Consider the following 19,903-nt stretch of genomic DNA (forward strand, 5'->3'; position numbering starts at 1 on the left):
TCTGACTGGTTGTAAAAGTCTTGCTACCACAAGGTTTGTATAGGTGGTGGTGGAGTGACCCAAGTCCTGGGCAAACTTGGCTGTCCTAGAGAAAGTCCTAGAGATGAACAGGAAGGAAGTAAACCATAAACAACAAAAACAGCTGATCAACTTTTTGGGTCAGTACAAAACCCCACAAATGAAGTCGAGCCTACCACCTGGGTGCAACTGGAAACTGAGAGTGGACCTCAATCACCAACTCCAGTTCCCCTTTGAAATTTCCTCAACCTTGCTCTGGCCAGACACTGTCCAAAATCGTCATAATGGCCAAACTTGCTGTCTTTTTAGAAGGCGGGTCTGGAGGCGGCCTTTGAAAGGAAGATGGAGAAGTACTTGGAGCAGGGAAGTACAGTGAAGGGCAGTTTGCCCTGTGGACGTGGCATGTTGTGTTTTTGTAGTGTGATCTGCCCAACAGTTCCTTTGTGGAATTGGAATGTCAAAGCGGGCACTGAGGAAGACACTGAAGGAGTTGACAGAAGAGGCAGAGAAGGGCAGCTTCTGGCTATGGAAGGCAGGGATTCTAGGGCCAGTTACAGGGCTGGCAGGGAGGTGTCTCCATGAAACACAGATGAAGGGTGGCTTCCAGATGATCCTGCAAACCGGCTCACTGGCACTTTCAGATGTGTGGCATATGGGGGAAGCCATGGCTTAATGGTTAGAGAAGCAGCTTTGGGACCAAAAGGTTACCGGTTCAATTCCTTGGACCAGCAGGAATGGCTGAAGTGCCCTTGAGCAAGGCACCTAACCCCCAGCTGCTCTGGGAATGTTGTATGTTGCTCTGGATAAGAGCATCTGCTAAATACCAGTAATGTAATGCAACAGGCAGCAATACCCAGCAGGCTATTTGCTTGTGCATCCATCGAGATTATATTTATTACACTTTGTATTCATTTAGCCATATACAGTGCTGCTTGAAAGTTTGTGAACCCTTTAGAATTTTCTATATTTCTGCAGAAATATGACCTAAAACTTCATCAGATTTTCACACAAGTCCTAAAAGTAGATAAAGAGAACCCAGTTAAACGAATGAGACAAAAATATTATACTTGGTCATTTATTTATTGAGGAAAATGATCCAATATTACATATCTGTGAGTGGCAAAAGTATGTGACCCTTTGGACCAAACACTGAGACAAATTCCTATTTGGACAAGTTCTCCCATTCCCCCCGTTAGGAGTTTCAAGATGGTTTGAATAAACAAACATGCTTGCTGAACATGTCACTTGAGATGTTGGCTTGTGTCCAGAAGGAGAACTGCTGTTTCCTGTTCTTCCACTCTAAAGGCAGGGCTGTAGAATCAGCACGTGGCTCTTGTGCCACACGGGTGGGCTGGGTCCCCACGAGGGCCCTCCTGGCAGATGCAGCTGAATATTCATCAGCTTGGTTGTGTATCCGAGTGTTGACTTTAATTGGCTGGTGTAGTGCACAGTTAATTGAAGGATACAAGCAGAGGAGAATCTTATAGGGTCAATGAAGCTTTTGTTTCTCAAGCTTTGTGTGGATGATGAGGGACTGTGGCCAGCATCAGGTGCAGATCTGACTTTTTTTTTTTTTTTTTTTGCGCGCACCAATTACTTTGTCCATAGCTTATGTTAGCCTCGCTACCTCTCAGGGTTCCATCCCTGCCCCGCCCCTTCTTTTGTGCCCTGCCAGGAAATTGCAATCCGTCTGATTTTCAATTTTGTTTGGTTTTTATTTGAGTTAGCTGCATTTTGGAATTTTCCTTCTCTTATCAACTTGTGGTGGTTTGATGAATAGGTGTGATGGATGAGCTTGTTCAACAGGTCAGGAGTTTATCAACAAAAGTGCATGATCCAGCATGTCTTGAATGTGAATGAAATAGAAATCTACGGTCATATCTGAATTTCCAGGCAGGTTGTGGATGGATTACTTTCACAATGCCTTACTTAAACCCTTTTATGAGGTGTTTGTGTTTTGATTAAGCTCATAGTTAAATTAGTAAGCTGTGTTCATGTTCTCGTCACCTGATCAGATGAATTAGACAATAAGCAATAATGAAAATATCGTGACTTGCATTTGGACATCTTTTGCTTTGCTGTGGGGGTTTCATGATCGACCGTCAAGAATGGTTATTGCAGTTATTCATGCCTAGTTACCTCGCCCACAACTGAGTAAGCGGGGGTGCCCATGACTGAGGTATTGTAATCGGTGCGGTTTGTTTTTTGTTTGTTTACTTGTGAAAATCAGAGATTTTCGCAAGTATGTTGATCTGTCCATTTATTTGTTGGTGCTCTAGTATCGTCATTTCTTGACCAATCTTCACCAAAATACACAGGACAACTCACTAGGGTCACACAAAGACATCATTAGTTTTTGGTGGGTCAAGGTCAAATCTTGTAAAAACACCTAATTGGGCATAACTTCTGTTTCTTTGTGATTTTTTGCAAGCATCGTGCTCTGCACGACTTTTTAGGCCCTTTTCCACTACCCTTTTTCAGCTCACTTCAGCTCACTTCAGCCCGACACGGCTCGCGTTTCGACTACCTCAGAACAGCACGACTCAGCTTGCTTCAGCCCTACTCAGCTCCCAAAACTCGCACGGTTTTGGAGTGGGGCTGAAGCGAGCCAAACCGAGCCGAGTGGGGCAAGGGGCATAAGGAGACACTCCCCTGTGAACTGATTGGTGAGGAGGAGTGTCCTCACATGCCCCCACACGCCCCGCGAGCACGCTGGGATCTGTAAACACCGTAAACCCGGAAGAAGAAGAATTACGAGAATTTCTGAAGCCTTATGCGCCTCGCCTCATCTATACGCTCTTACCAGTATCTGTTGGCGTTGTCGGTGACAACAAGCCACAGCACCAAGACCAGCAACACTAACGACTCCATGTCCTCCATGTTTATTGTTTACTCTCCGGGTCGTGAGACTACCGCTTAAAAGATCACTGATGTCACTGTTTGCGCCGCCTAACGACATCACGTGACGTCCACCCACTTTCACTAACTCCACCCAATGTGTCCACCCACTTCCAGCCAGCACGGTTCAGCGCGGTTGTAGTCGAAATGCAACTCCAACAGCCCCGCTCAGCCCGACTCAGCACGGCACGGCTCAGCCCAGCTCAGCCGCGTTGGTAGTGGAAAAGCGGCATTTGTTTTTGTGTGTGTGTGTCTGATGACAATCTAGGGTTAGGTGGGCAATGGTCTGTAGATTACCCGATTTACATTTTGGGGGTAATCGGATCAAGGTCACCAGAAAGGTCAACCTTTTGGTCAAAATAATGTACATTTTCTATCATAACTCAAAAACGGTTGCCGATTATACAAATGTTTACTATTATGAGCGTATAGGAACTCCAATATGGCCTTTCATTTGGCACCATGATCTTTCACCCTGAAAGGTCACACTCGGTCACGGATTTTCAGAGGGCTGTAACTTGCAAACAGTTGATAGTCGACAGATATTTACCATTATCAACTTGTAGGAAGTGCCATATGGGCTTTCATTTAGCACCTTGAATGACTTTGAAATGTCAAACTCAAGGTCATGGATTTTCATAGGACTATAACCTGACGGCTGTTGATTGAGAAACATTACCATTATCAACATATAGGTATAAAACGAGTGCTACCGGGCGAGGTTTGTTTTGCCTGGGAACACTTGTTGGTTGTTGAATTTTTATTGCTACAGCGTGAATGAAATGTTTGTACATAATGAATTATGTACATGATGGTGTAGCTGTTAATATTTTTTCTGCAGTATTGTCTTCCTGGTTTTAATGTGCATCAAGGAAATGTAGGGTTATAATTATTCACTGTATCTTGCACATGTCTGAGAATATATATATATATATATATATATATATATATATATATATATATATATATATATATATATATATATATATATATAATTTTTTTAAACTTGCCTAACCATCTACCTCATGTTTTTTTTTTTTTTTCCCCTCCCTTTCAGATAGCAGATGAGTTTGATAATGGTAAGTCAAATTTTTCCTCCCTATGTTTCTGTAATGTACATATACAATTGTGGTCAGAAGTTTACATACAGTAACGTGACATGGGAGAGTTCAATTAATTTTTTTTTTCTTTTTCTTGGCATGAACTCGACTTATAAGCGCGGTCCATATATTTTCAATAGGGTTGAGGTCAGGACTTGTTTTAAGCTTAATATTAGCCTGATTTAACCTCCACAACCAGCTCTGATGCGTGTTTGGGTTCATTGTCCTGTTGTAACTCCCAAGTCGTGTTCAAGTTTCTGATGGTTTATGCTGAAGAATTCTGAGGTAGTCCTCCTCCTTCATTATTCCATCCACTTTGTGCAATGAACCAGTTCCACTGGCAGCAAAACAGCCCCAGAGCATGATGATCCTACCACCACCACCACCAGCTGGTACAGTGTTCCTCTGTACATGGTGGTCATTGTGGCCAAACAACTCAATCTTTGTCTCATCTGACCATACAGCTGTCCTCCAGAGCGCTTTTTTTCTTTGTCCGTGTGGTCAGCTTCAAACTTTAGTTAAGCTTGAAGGTGTCAATTTTGGAGCAGGGGGTTATTTCTTGGATAGCAGCCTCTTAGTCCATGGTGATCTGAACTGTAGACAGTGATCCATCAGCTTCCAGTTCATGGCAGGGCTGTGCCATGGCGGTTCCCAGGTTGTTCCTGACCATCCAAACCAATTTCCTTTCAGCTGAGGGTGACAGTTTGTGTTTTCTTGAAGCAAAGTGGCTTGGCAAAGTGACTACACCTCACAGTAACTTGGATACAATTGTTTGAACTGATCTTGGAATTTGCAGTTGTTTAGAAATGGCTCCAAGAGACATTCTGGAGTTGCGTATATCTGCGATCCTCTTTCTCAGATCTGCACTGAGCTGCTTGGACTTTCCCATTTTACTGTGTGTTGGTCAATCCAGTGAGTGCTGCAAACAAACCCTTTTTATGAAGGCACAGAGAAGCTACCAGCTGTAGTCAATCATGATCAATGACAGGAAGTTAAGAGACCTCGGCCTTGGCAAGATAAGAGACGTTTTGGAAGTTTCAGCACCTCTGAATTGATAATCTAAGTGAGCATATATACATTTCTGACCCTGTATGTATAATTTTGACCCGGTGTTGATTTCAGAAAACCCAAAGAAAATTAAATCTTGTGCACCAAATTCTAGTGTGTTGGGTTTTTTTTTTTAAAGATGTATGCTGTCCAATCTGCCACAGAAAAAGAAGAGTTCAAAGACATTACTGAAAGCCCAAATACTGCTCTGACGTTCATGTCACTGTGTGCAAACTTCTGTCCGCAACTGTAGATGAAAAAGGAAAAACATGGCTCTCCTTATTGCTTGTGGGATTGCTGTGCTCTTTGCCATTTCCTACACTGAACGCTGTTGGTGTGGAAAATCGCAAACCAGCAAACACTTTGCATCTCGCATGGTCTTCTTGTCTCCTCCGAGTGCCTCACATACCCCTTTTCCACCAAATCAGTTCCAGGGCTGGTTCGGGGCCAGTGCTGGTGCTGGTTCACAACTCGTTCAACTTGCGAGCCAGCTGAGAACCAGTTTGCTTTTCCATAGCTCGGGGTGCTAAGCGGAGCCACGTCATTACGTCGCTGTATACGTCAGTTACGTCACTGCGTTTGTATAAACCTTGGCGCGAACATCGTAGCAACAACAACACGGAGACGAAGAAGCAGCAACAACAATAATAATGGATGACTTCGCATTTGTACAGCTGCTGCTTCTCGCCGCTTAAAACTGGCGACCTTTCGCGATCTTGCTATTGTTGTTGGTCTTAACAACTCCCCCCCCCCCCCCCCGCTGACGTAAGCGGTTCTTTCCTCTGGCCCAGCAGAGAGTTGGTGCTAGCCTGGAACTGGTTTTTCTGGCCCCAGAGGCAGTTCTTTGTCAGTGGAAACAGAAAACCCGGTTCCAAACTAAGCACTGGCCCCGAACCAGCCCTGGAACTGCTTTGGTGGAAAAGGGGCAACATATGTATTCACTTAGCTCAAGAACTCTCAAACTTCCAGTTACTGAGGCAAGACTTGTACAAAATTAGTTACAGTAAGACTTAAAGGGTGACTGAGCATGTGGGTCTTTGTTGCACAGAAGATCAGATAGGCCTAATAATTGTTTCCTTGGAAAGCATAAGAGAAATGCGAGTCTGATGCGTAGCGTGGGGTGGTGTTTTTTTTTTTTTAATTAAATTTGAATTATTATTATTTTTTAAAGTCAAATCAAATAAAGTTTGATTTGACTTTAAAAAATAATAATAATTCAAATTTAATAAAAAAAAAAAAAAACACCCCACGCTAAGCATCAGTGTTCATGCTTGTCCCTGGATGTGAACTAATAACCTTCTAGCCCAGATCCTGACCATTACTGTGGCCAGTCTAGACCATTTTTCCACTGCCTCTTCCTGCCAGATCCAGATGGATGGTCTGAATCCAAATGGTTTTAATTAAGATGGTAGAGAGCAATAGGCTCAGGATAGACCAGGGAATGACTAAGGTGGGGTTTACATTAGACCGTATCAGCGGATCATCAGATTAACGTTTTTAAAACGATTAGTGTGCACACAGCAACGCCAATACACGATTCGCGTGCACACAGCAACGCCAATACACGGATACGCTCGGCTCCGCAGGCATCCTGCGCTCCAAATCACTCCGCCCTGAACAGCGAGTGCCCTCTGGAGGGTGCGCACTCCGGCCCTGCGCAGCTCACAGAGCGCGCGAGTGAAGTGCACAAGCTGTGATTCGGGACTGAGCCGCTGTGTGTGTGATCCCAGCGCACATCACTTACTACTTGCAAGTGGAAGGATGGCAAGCCTAAAGACAATCATAACTACATAATGGGCAGTATTTGCATCAGTATTTGCAGTATTTTCATACTTTTATACTCTTTAATGAAAGGTGATACAAGGCGGAAGTCCGCGCCGTTTTTCAGCAGTTGCGTCACATGACCAACGCCAGCGAATCAGGAAGGTGGATGTCACAGTGACGTTGTCCACTGACGACGCCAGCTAGAGCTCAGCACAGCGTATCCGCGTATTCTCAATGTTTACACAGCACCGGACCAGACACGATCTGGATTGAATACGTGGACCCTGGCGGATTCCCGTTTCCCGGCGTTTCCAGGCGTTTTAATGTAAACGGACAGTGCATCCGCGAAGAAAACGAGACAGATACGGTCTAATGTAAACTTGGCCTAAATGGAGAAAGTGATGTCACACAGCCGCGGTAATGGAGAGCCAGCTGTGCCTTTCTGTTCAAATCGGATCAGCCGCACCATGCTCACCAAGCGCTCTAATAATCACTTAATTATCAGCACGCATGTCCCAAAGTCTTCACCTACACACACGCATGCACACCACTTTGATTGATTTATAACCTCCAAAGCTTGGGACACTGGTGTCGAACACGAAAGCGTTTGTCATAACGAAGGCCGATAATTACTTTAGAGACTGCGGTGTCACACCAGGTCCCAGAGGGGAGTGTGGCTGTGGCCTCGCTGCCTTCTGGCCTCACACTAACCTTCCCTTCATCAGCAGAAGGTTGGCGAAGGGACGCGAGCCGAGTCCCTCAGCAGAGGAGCCCTTGGGGAGCTCAGCAAGCGTCTCTTTGAAAGCCCTGGCTTTATGCCAAGTGGTGGTATTCCTTTGAGTGTGTGTGTGTGTGTAAGCCACACACTGCTTAATCAAAAGGTGCTTCATTACACCGAGCAATGTCAAGTTCAAACAAGTTTGCAGGTAGTCATGTTTGATGTTTCAGTGTAATGAAAATCTTTTCCTGCTAACCGCTGGCATGCTGGATGCGGAAAGGTATTACATCATTTGGCAAGGTTTTTTTTTTTAATTAATTAATTTATTAAAGATGGTGTTTTGTAATAAGCCTGAGCACACCTTGCTACTTCAACATTCTCCTTACATTTTGTTTACATCAGCAGTGTCCTGCCTATTGACTAAAAACTGTAAAGCCACCACTAGAACAAAACCAAGTAGACCGTGTCCAGAATGCTGAACTGGGCTGATTGGCCATGGGCCCAAGTTCAGAGAAGTGCGATAGACGTGTATGTGGTATGTTGGGGTTCCCCCCCCCCTTTTCTTGTTTAAAACACATCTGACAACAGAATGGGAAACAAACACACGCAAACAACCCCAAGCTCATTCCTAAGAAAGCCCAAGGAGAAGAAAGGCAATTGAGCAATAATGGCCTTTGGCAAAATAGCAGAGCATATGCTACGCTCGTCCCAGATTAAAGGAGGCTTTTGTTGAGGCTAGAGGCCCAGCCATCGATCCTTCTCTCACTCCCTCCATCCGGCATTTCAATAGACGTCCCTCCAGAGAGCCACCGAGCCTCTCCAGCTCAACAATGGGCCTCTCCATTACACTGACAAACAAGGTTAGGACAAGGGGCTCTTCAAAGTACACCCAATTGTTGCACTGAACTTTTTTTTTCTCCGCCGATGTCTCCTCAGATCAGCTTTAACGGTCCTTGCAACTGTCCGTCCTTTTGGTCTGATCTTGACCTCTTGTGGCAGACAAAAGTCTTAAACGGACAATTAGAAATGTGATGTTTAGTGGATTTTTGTGGGTTATTGTGATCAAAGATCAAACCTTCCTTTTTCCTCCTCGCTTTTCAGTGCAGCTTTGGATTCTCTGGTCTTCCTATGACCTTGAAGTTTATCCCACGCCTGTTTGAAAATAATATTTAAAGGATGCTTTCACACCTATTCCTCTGTTTACTGCATCTGAAATTCACGCTTATAGTTTTTCTTCATAGTGCCAATAATTAAACTCACCAAAAAAGCCCCCCAAAAAAGTTGCATGAGGTGTGTGTGTGTGTGTGTGTGTGACTGAGAACTAAAACTCAGTATTTCACTTATTGTTGAGAAAAATGGCAAAGCTTTGTTTTCCTTTTTGCCAAGTATGCATGGAGGTCGCAGAAACCATCTGAGCCGAGAGAACAAGCAGCCAGTACTAGTTAGATAAGATGATTATATAAATGACTAGTTTAAAACCTTTTGTGTATTGCATCTGCTGTTTTATTTGTCTAGAGCGCCATGGCATTGCAAAACAAAGCCATGTGTATCTTGGTGTTTTTTAATGGTTCACTTGTTTTTATACAGCGCCTTGGATTCATCCCCCTTGGTGCTTGTCCTGTTTTGTTGCATTCCAAGCTGGAATTAAAATGGATTTTTGGAGGATTCGCTCCATTTGGTTTACACAACATGCCGACCACTTTAAAGGTGCAAATTGTTTTATTGTGTCACAAACAATAAGATGGGGGAGGAAAAAGGGAAATCTGGAGTGTGCATAGGTATTCACTCCCCCAATGTCAATACTTTGTAGAGCCACCTTTTGCTGCAGTTACAGCTGCAAGTCTCTTGGGGTTTATCTCTATTAGCTTAGCACATCTAGTCACTGGGATTTTTGCCCATTCCTCAAGGCAAAACTGCTCCAACTCCAAGTTAGATGGGTTGCGTTGGTGTACAGCAATCTTCAAGTGATGCCACAGATTCTCAATTGGATTGAGGTCTGGGCTTTGATCAGGCCATTCCAAGACATTTAAATGTTTCCCTTTAAACCACTCCAGTGTAGCTTTAGCAGTCTGTTTAGGGTCATTGTCCTGCTGGAACATGAACCTTTTGTCCCAGTTTCAAACCTCTGGCTGACTCAAACAGGTTTTCCTCCAGAATTGCCCTGTATTTAGTGCCATCCATCTTTCCTTCAGTCCTGACCAGCTTTCCTGTCCCTGCAGATGAAAAACATCCCCACAGCATGATGCTGCCACCACCATGCTTCACTGTAGGAATGGTGTTCTCAGGGTGATGGGTTTGCACCACACATGGCATTTCCCATGATGGCCAAAAAGATCAATTTTAGTCTCATTTGACCAGAGAATCTTCTTCCATGTGTTTGGGGAGTCTACCACATGCTGTTGGGCAAACTCCAACAAGGCTCGAAATTTGTGGTGGTCCGGTCGCCCGAGGCGACTTAATTTGTCATTTGGCGAGTAATTGACACAGTTTTCTCGACGAGAAGCCTGGGTTCGGGGGAACCCGCCTGTCCTGCCGGAACGTTTGCGGCTGGTTACACGATGGACGCGTGGGAGCGATGGCGAGTCGTGTGCCTGGCGATTCTTTCTGTGGAGGACATTGAAGATATCTACCTATTCGGAACCATGATTGCAGGACTTTTGCTGATTGGATTAGGCATTGCGCTGGTATATCGAGGAAATCAGACAACGGTGACAGCTGTTCAAAGCCCCACAAAGCTGCCCAATATGATTGGAGCGGTGCGCAAAGCTGTCGGCACTCAGACTGTAGATCAGAACTTGAACCACAATATGGTTATCTTGGAGAAGCTTTCGGCTTTGCAAGGAATACGTTTTTGGGAGACCAATTTGAACAGAATGGACAGATATGGACGAGCGGTGGGGACGTGCAAAGACAGCGTCTGGAAAGACCAAACAATTTATATCTTCTCGACATTCGGCTCTCTGAGACAGCACTGGCCTTGGTTAAGGCTGTTGCTGAGGCACCGTTTCCCCCTGAAGGTCACTGCTGGGAGACACACTCGCATTCCTTCTCGAACTTTCCGTGGTCGCCATTTTCATCCCCAGTGTGACAAGCGGGTGCGTGACCAGCGCCTTCATGGCTGCAGGAGCAGATGGCTGCTTGCTTGCGCTGGGTTACCTCTACCTCCCCCCTTTCCCCCCCTCAAGTCCCATGTTTAAAGTGTACTTGTTATTGTGTGCTTATGTGCAAAGGTTTTTTAAATGTTCCCACACTGTACTCCAGCATAGTGGGTTTTTTTTTTCCTTATCTCTCCTCATGTTCTTTCCTTTTCTTTTATCCCTGTCTTCCTGTCCTGTTCCCCCTCTGTAAGGACAGGTTGATGGTCAGTTTCACTGGCAACAGTGATAATAAAGGATTCATTCATTCATTCATTCATTCATTCATTCATAATTCCTGTCACTAGCCAGCCCGGCTGGCTAGTTGAAAATAAAGATATATGAAGCGAAGATTCAGACACCCTGTCAACTAAAGCCGCCACATACACTGAACAAAAATATAAACGCAGCACCTAAAGATTTTATTTATTTTGTACATCCGATACTGATTTTTTTTTTTCTGCCCATATCAAATGATAGTATAGCATACCAGTAAACATTTTTTGAAAAAAAAAAAGTCCCTCTACTCAAGTTCTGAGCAGTGCCCAGACTTGAGATAATCCATGATCCAGTCGGGTGTGACCATTGCAGACAAAAATTTCACTGAGTAATGCATGTCATGACCATCCTTTATGTGGGGCCAATAAAAGGCCACCCTAAAATGACAAAAATGTTCAAATGTCAAGATGCCACAGATGACCAGAATCAACCGGGAACGAGCCATTGGCATGCTGCAGGCTGGAATGTCCATCAGAGCTGTAGGGCGTCAATTGGGGGTGCATTCCACGATAGTCCGCCTCCGACGACGATTTCAGCAGCATGGCACCACAGACAACATGCCACATGCACGCAGGCCACGTGTCACCACTCCAGCACAAGACCGGCATATCCGTCTGACCCACCTGCGTGATCGGTGCCGGACTGCAGCACGGACCGCAGATGAGACCATGGGGAGACACAATCGCAGGGTCAGCAGTCAAACTGTGAGAAACCGACTCAGAGAAGCTGGCCTCCATGCACGTAGACCTCATCGAGGATTGGACCTGACTGCTGGGCGACGACGTTCTCGTCTGGACTGGGCTCGGGCACATTTAAAAATGAAAATGAATTTCTATCTGAACATTTGTATTTCATAAAATATGGACCGCTGCGTTTATATTTTTGTTCAGTGTATTAAGCGCGTGCCGTGTCTGTGTTCATCGATGTGTTTATCGGCAGGACGGTCAGGCTGTCGGTTTTTTCACTACTGCGCATGCATATAACAGACATCCCAAGTCTCCCGGAAGTTCCGGGAGTCTCCCGCATATTGATAGCGGCTCCCTGATGCCCGCAAATTGGAGAATATCTCCCGGAATCTAGAGCAAGCGAGCAAGAGCGTGCACGCGAAACATTAATGTCTGCATCACGCATATAGGAATGCACGTGTGTCAGTTCATGAAGCGCATGCTAGACAAAGAGCATCCTGATTGGTTTACAGACATCCCAACCTGCAGACCGGGGAAAAAGTCCAATATATTATTATTTGTTGATATTATATTATGGTGCTCCGTGTTGTTTTCATTTATGTATTTAACAACAGTATCAAAATACTCCGGTTCTTGAAATAAATGTACATTAGTCATGAACAATGGTAACTACTCTCTTTTGCGTTATTTTTGACAGGAGTAAAATCAGGGGTGAAAGTTGGCCGGTCCGGCGTACCACTAAAAGATTTGGCCGTACTGGAAAGAAAAATATACTGTCTCTGGAAAAAAAAAATGCACTTTCAGCATAACACCACACCTGCTAACGTCAATTTACCAAAAGCAACATGTTTGCCTCAATATACATTGCATATAACTCGTTCTGGCCTGTCTCTGAATTCTGTCTGAAGTGAATTCCTTCCGTGTTTCACTCGACAGACAGCGTGCGAGATAGTGCTCGGAGCCCACTGCTTAACCACTTTGTGCCAACGTGCGCAGCTGGTATCCAAAGTATTTTAGTAGACAGAATGTCCAAAATAAAAAGTTAGTTTTCAACTGTTCAGCTAAAAAAATGTTATTAAAACGATTGTATTGTTGGAATGATGTGTTTGCAATTTATTTATAATCAAAAACTGATGCAAGGCGGCACGGTGGTGTAGTGGTTAGCGCTGTCGCCTCACAGCAAGAAGGTCCTGGGTTCGAGCCCCGTGGCCGGCGAGGGCCTTTCTGTGTGGAGTTTGCATGTTCTCCCCGTGTCCGCGTGGGTTTCCTCCGGGTGCTCCGGTTTCCCCCACAGTCCAAAGACATGCAGGTTAGGTTAACTGGTGACTCTAAATTGAGCGTAGGTGTGAATGTGAGTGTGAATGGTTGTCTGTGTCTATGTGTCAGCCCTGTGATGACCTGGCGACTTGTCCAGGGTGTACCCCGCCTTTCGCCTGTAGTCAGCTGGGATAGGCTCCAGCTTGCCTGCGACCCTGTAGAAGGATAAAGCGGCTAGAGATAATGAGATGAGATGAACTGATACAGGTGGATGAAAGAGTGATAGTGTGATTAAAAAAAGTACTATACTAGTACTACTGAGTGATAAGAAGTCCTAGTGAATGCTTGATAAGTAGGCAATAATTAGGTGTATTTTTTTTCGGCGCTCGCTGTGCGCGCACTATGACTCAAAATAATAGTAACAGCAAGAAATAAGTTACTTTCACCCCCGAGTAAAATTCATACATGAACAAATTTTGGCGAGTTGATTTTCTGTTTGGCGAGTTACTTTGGAAGGTAACGAGTCCGGCTGGCTGGTGGAAAAAATATACAAATTTCGAGCCCTGTCCAAACATGGTTTATTAAGCAATGACTTTTTTTTTTTTCTGGCCACTCTTCCATAAAGCCCCGCTCTGTAGAGCGTACGGCTTAAAGTGGTCCTATGGACAGATACTCCCATCTCCGCTATGGATCTTTGCAGCGCCTTCAGTGTTATCGTTGGTGTCTTTGTTGCATCTCTGATTAATGCCCTCCTTGCCCGGTCTGTGAGTTTTGGTGGGCGGCCTTCTCTTGTCAGGTTTGTAGTGGTGCCATATTCTTTCCATTTTGCTATAATGGATTTAATGGAGCTCCCTGGGATATTCAAAATCTGGGATATTTTTTATAACCCAACCCTGAGCTATACTTCTCCACAACTTTGTCTCTGACCTGTTTGGAGGCTCCTTGGTTTTCATGTTGTTTGTTTAGTAGTGTTGCAGAGTCAGGGTCCTTCCAGAACAGGTTGATTTATACAGACACCATGTGACAGATCATGTGACACTTTGATTGCACGCAGGTGGATCTTAATCAACTAATTACGTGACTTATGAAGTGAATTGATTGGACCAGCTCTTATTTAGGGGTTTCATACGAAAGGGGATGAATACTTATGCACACGCCAGACTTTTGTTTTTTCATCTTAATTATTATGTGTGTCACAATAAAACAATTTGTACCTTTAAAGTGGTCGGCATGTCGTGTAAATCAAATGGTGCTAACCCTCCAAAAATCCATTTTAATTCCAGCTTGTAATGCGACGAAACAGTACGTACAAACACCAAGGGGGATGAATACTTTTGCAAGGCACTGTGTATGTTCTTATCAAACTGACTGAAAAGTGAGTAACAGGAGGTGATTTTGTTTAGGTCTAACGTCAGCAGACCTAATCATGTCTCTTAATAATGAATGTTTTTGTTTTTATTGGAACTGACACCTTTTTACATTTGCATGAGTTGATTTTTTTTTTATTTTTTCCCCACATTTTGTCCTTTGAGCCCATGTTCTAAATCACTCTGTAACCCTGATGTCAATGTTCCTGCTACTATTGCTGGGTTTCACGTGGCGTCACATCCGCCTCATTAATTATTCAAAACTTTAGCTGGTGGTCTACCAACACTCAGCTGACAAAGCGTTTGTATGGAGAAGGTGCATTGCTCGCATGAAAAATGCTTTACGCTTGCGTTGTTCGAATCGATCAAACCGTGAAACTGATAAGTTTCTTCAGGGTTCCCCGTAAACTAATAAAAAAGGGTGAACGAACACAGGATTTCACAAAAAGACGTGGAGAAAGGCGGCCTTTGAACCTCTCAGTGAAATCGAAGGGAGCCGAGTCGAAGCTCTCTCGAGTTTGCAGTGATCACTCGGTGAAAGGTTTATATCCCTCTCGGCTATGGCCTTAGTGGTTTCCGAGTACTTTTCTTGCTGTGTGGTGTTATTTTATGGTACTTTTATTTTAGTCACGAAGCGCTAAAGTCCCCAGCTGTTTCTTTGTTTCCTCCTCACAAAGTCCATACGCATGAAGGTCACGACAAAATTCTTCCCCAGCCGTACAGTTACAATGCGCCGTGATCACTTCTCCGTCTTGTTTAACTAAGATCCAGGTCTTTAAAGGGGTTTCTGATGATCTTTGTGAATGATTTAGCTGAGAGATAAGAGCCAACACAAGTGAAAATCAAGCCAACTGTTGTTTGTTTCCACTTCAGCTTGCAGCGCTTCGTTGTAAAGACATGAACAAAAAGCTAAAAAAAATTTTTTTTAATTAATTAATTAAAAACATACACGGGCAAAAACAATACAGGATTAATTCGGCAGCAACTCGATACCGAGGTCCTTTACCCAGCCACATACAAAACAGTTGTAAGCCTCCGTACTCTTCCACGCGTTCATCTGTTTTGCGGTGTAGAAGGACGTCTGCAACACCAGATGGTTCGAGGTGTCGGGGAACTCGACTGAAGGGTAGTTTCCGAGATCGTATGACAAATCCTTCTTTCCCAGACTGTAGGGGTCGATTCCACTGCACATAGCAATCTTCTGAATAGATCTAAAGCCAGCAGTGGCTTCTAGATTACGAGCGTACTCTGATAAATTATCACTAGGTTGTTTGCACGACAGCAGCTGTTTAGACCACCAGCTATTTCACTTCCGGTAAAACCGAAAAAAAAAAAGGTCATGTGACTGAAACCCAGCAATTTGTGATTCATTCCTCTGAGAGTTTTGTATTTCTGACTATTTCTGTGTTTATATCTGCGTTTCTTCTCGTGTAGATGGACCCATTATCCAGCAGCTCAGAAGAACATTCAAATATTTCAAAGATTACAGACAGGTGAGCCGAATCTTCTCGCTGACTCTTCTGATGTGCAAACAAAATGCATTCCCGGTTCTTTTGAACAAGTGAACAATTCCATTCACTGCAGATGATCATCGAGCCTACAAGTCCGAAGCTTCTCCCCGACCCGCTGAAGGAGCCGTATTACCAGCCTCCATACACGCTGGTGCTGGAGCTCACTGACGTCCTCCTTCATCCTGAATGGTCGGTACGTCCTTTCCCTGTTTAATGGATTTCAACAGTCAGGCGACCAAAGCATCCCGAGCTGTGCAGATTCAGTCTCGCTCCTCATTTTGTACACACGCTGTTTACTGCACGGTCAGGCAAGCAGTTCGAATTTTGTAATTTGTACTAATATACAGGTGTGTGTTAGGGTGGTCCCAAATTTTTTTTTTTTTTTTTGGATTTTGTTACGACCACCTTTTTTTTTTTTTTTTTTTTACATTGCCTAAAAGAAGTTATTGTGCGAAATTTGGTTAAGATTGAACAATGTTTAGAGGTGCCAATATAAAATAATGTGGCTTATTAACTGTTTCATATTAATACAAACAATACAGTGTCCGATCACGGAATCCAGGGACACATGTCGGCCCGGGGGCATTTTGAGTTATTGACAGATTCAGAAAGTACAGTTTCTAAGCTTTCCAGTGATGCCTTCCATGTGGAGATCTGACAATATTTGAAGAATGTGTGGCCTTTTGAAAGTGTATACCTCTTAAAACAGGAAAGGGAGAAAATCGCCCTCAAAGTTTTCCATCTCAGCTACTCTGGGTGTAGGGCGGGCACATAATGGTGCTCATTTGCATGACATTAAGGAAAGCTCTACCCCCTACTAGCTAGCACGATGCTACTTTCATGTAAACAAAGATCACCATGTCAATTTTCCTTCCATGCAAAGTATGCCCAACACAATTGTGAAGTACAATAATAAGTCCTAAAGTATACTTTAATGTTTTGTGGTTGAAAAATTACTCACACCGTAAGAAAGAAAGATAGCACGATGATAACACAATGCTAGTTTCATGTAACCAAACCACAACACTCTCCGTTACATGCAAAAATAACCACACAACCTTAGATTAATAAACTTACCCCGTCAGAAAGAGAAACGTCGCCTTGCACGCACCAATGCCTCCGATGGAATAATGTAGTCCTAGAACACTTCCTTTTGGTTGCGTTTTTTTTGCTAGAAATGGTCAGCTCCAATGTAACTACCGTGCGTCTGTTTGCTTCGAGGTGTTTCAGCTCCTCTGCGATCTGTTTAGCTTGCTCCATATTCATTCCATAGTGAAATTACATGCCTGTATGCAGCTTAAGTAGCCACGAGCTCAGCTCGTATCATACAGCTGATTGGCGAAAAAAAAAAAAAGACTTAAATCGTCATGTGAATGGCCCATATGGTAATTTACCCACACCCCCCAGCAGGCTACAGTCCTGACAAAAACGAGACAATTTGCAACAAAAAATGTATGCTTTTCCAACAAAACAATCTATTATCTGAAATACTGATTGCATTCTTCAAGATCTCAACTTGCACATGATGGAAAAAAACAAAAATCACAAATTTCGGAAAAAAAAAATGCTTCTTTTGCGATTTTCTCGGATTCGTTTCGGCCGACATGCGTCCCTGGATTCTGTGAGGTGACAACTTCCTGTGTTCAAAGTAACAATAGCTATTACTTGTCTGTGATTTTCTAAACCTTTCGGTATTATGGTATCTTGTGGAGATAAAAGAACACACTTCCCTAGCAGAAGGAAGCTTTCTCCCAGACAGTTCCTTGGAAGTGGGACCAGTTAACCAAACATAATTGTCCTTTCTGGTTTTGTGCTTTGCACCACCGGTGCTACTTGTATTACTGTTGCTAGCCGTCTGAAAAACATAGAAAGAAAAACATTCACAACTTCATCAGCATATTACGATCAGTGCTCATTGTTTAAAGGAACAGTCCACCGTACTTCCAAAATGAAATATGCTCTTATCTGAATTGAGACGAGCTGCTCCGTACCTGTCCGAGCTTTGCGCGACCTCCCAGTCAGTCAGACGCAGTCAGACGCGCTGTCACTCCTGTTAGCAATGTAGCTAGGCTCAGTATGGCCAATGGTATTTTTTGGGGCTGTAGTTAGATGCGACCAAACTCTTCCGCGTTTTTCCTGTTTACGTAGGTTTATATGACCAGTGATATGAAACAAGTTCAGTTACACAAATTGAAACGTAGCGATTTTCTATGCTATGGAAAGTCCGCACTATAATGACAGGCGTACTAACACCTTCTGCGCGCTTCGGCAGCGCATTGATGCGGAGCTCAGATATCAATGCGCTGCCGAAGCGCGCAGAAGGTGTTAGTACGCCTGTCATTATAGTGCGCACTTTCCATAGCATAGAAAATCGCCACGTTTCAATTTGTGTAACTGAACTTGTTTCATATCACTGGTCATATAAACCTACGTAAACAGGAAAAACGCGGAAGAGTTTGGTCGCATCTAACTACAGCCCCAAAAAATACCGTTGGCCATGCTGAGCCTATCTACATTGCTAACAGGAGTGACAGCGCGTCTGACTGACTGGGAGGTCGCGCAAAGCTCGGAGCGGTACGGATCAGCTCGTCTCAATTCAGATAAGAGCATATTTCATTATGGAAGTACGGTGGACTGTTCCTTTAAGAACCCCTTAGTGCATGAAAGTTAACCTTCTATCAGTCTATAAACTCTTCCTGCCTCTTCTTTTTCATAGAAGTGGCGTATTCCTTCTAGAACTGTTACTTTTTGGGGGTTTGAGATCTTCTCTGCAACAGTCTACGCACCAACTAATGTTAATGGCTTAACCCGATTTGCAACCTCGTGTGGCACCTCTAAATATTAACCAATTTTTCTGAAATTTTGCTTGTTGCCTTCTTTTAGCCTATGTAAAAAAAAATGGTAGGGTGGTCGGAATGTTTTGGTAAAAAAAAAATTTTCCCATACATTTCGGGACCACCCTAGTGTGTGTGCAAAAGTTTGACACGTTTTGTTGATTTTTGAAGTGAAAAGCTGTCATCTTCTGGAGTACTAACGTGAATTTTTCATTGTTTGGCATGTGGGCAGTTGGCCACAGGCTGGCGTTTTAAGAAGCGGCCAGGTATCGACTATCTGTTCCAACAGCTAGCGCCGCTTTATGAGATCATCATCTTCACGTCAGAAACTGGCATGGTGAGTAGCATGATGATGGTGGTGATGTGCATCATTGTGGGGGAACAAAAGATTAGCCGAAAGAAGTGCAATACCATGATTTCAGTTTAAGCGTGAACGTGAACCCATATTCATGATGGTCTGAAGATTATAACCGAGTTTATATATAATGTGTAGATTTTTCGAGCAGATACCAAGCGAGGAAGACAAAGTTTTCTAAAATTACTAAGCTTTAATTCCATAATAAACCAGACGCACATGAAAAAATGCTCACGGCTTTTTTTTTTTTTTTGTTCTTGGTTTGTTGCAGTAGCTTTTTATGAATTATGGTTGTTTACCTGCCGTGTGACTGGACTTGCTGTGGAGTCTGTGTGGTCTTTTCGAGCACGCACACGCCTTTATAATGTCAGCATTGATATGCTAATAAGGCATACACACGGTCTAATTAGGCTTATGTTGTGCAGTCTGTTGTCGTTGTTTGTCCTCGCTCTGACCATGCGCGTTCTGGCCGCGTTAGGGCATGTCTGGTCAGACTCGTCTCTTCAGGACAGCGATAAACAAACCATCTGTTTCTCTCCCAGGCAACGTTTGATACTTTACATCTGTGGAGGTTTTCCTGGATATGGACCCCAGACCGATTACATTCTTCTGTTATTTGTTAATGCTGTCTCTTTCCCATGAAAATCTAGCTAGAGTTGCTTATTTCTCATGAAGGTGCTGAATTGGGCAGATCAGCCTCTGCCGATTTTGGTGCTCTATTAAGAACTCATCAGTTCTTAATATCTTGCGACGATACACAGACGGTATCGATGCTAGACAGTTAAAATCGACTGACTAATTAAAAGCTTTTTGGGTACTTTATCAGGAAGAGGCCTCTGCAGCTGGTGTGCTGCCGTTCATCACGTCTCAAATTGCATCATGCGCAACATCATATCCTACTTCCTGTGCAGCTTCACGTCATATTTTATTCTTAA

At 43.8% G+C, this 19,903-nt stretch overlaps 1 protein-coding gene across 1 annotated transcript in view; it reads left to right on the forward strand.

The window, feature by feature from the left end:
* Positions 1-19,903, forward strand: part of timm50 (translocase of inner mitochondrial membrane 50 homolog (S. cerevisiae)) — a 138,002-nt gene that overhangs the window by 87,162 nt on the left and 30,937 nt on the right. The window contains exons 4-7 of the mRNA XM_060898058.1: positions 3,974-3,995; positions 15,703-15,761; positions 15,853-15,972; positions 18,846-18,950. Coding sequence (XP_060754041.1) covers positions 3,974-3,995; positions 15,703-15,761; positions 15,853-15,972; positions 18,846-18,950 — 306 coding nt within the window. The remainder of the gene's footprint in view (positions 1-3,973; positions 3,996-15,702; positions 15,762-15,852; positions 15,973-18,845; positions 18,951-19,903) is intronic.

This window comes from Neoarius graeffei, chromosome 17 (assembly GCF_027579695.1).
Source record: "Neoarius graeffei isolate fNeoGra1 chromosome 17, fNeoGra1.pri, whole genome shotgun sequence".
Lineage (NCBI taxonomy): Eukaryota > Metazoa > Chordata > Actinopteri > Siluriformes > Ariidae > Neoarius > Neoarius graeffei.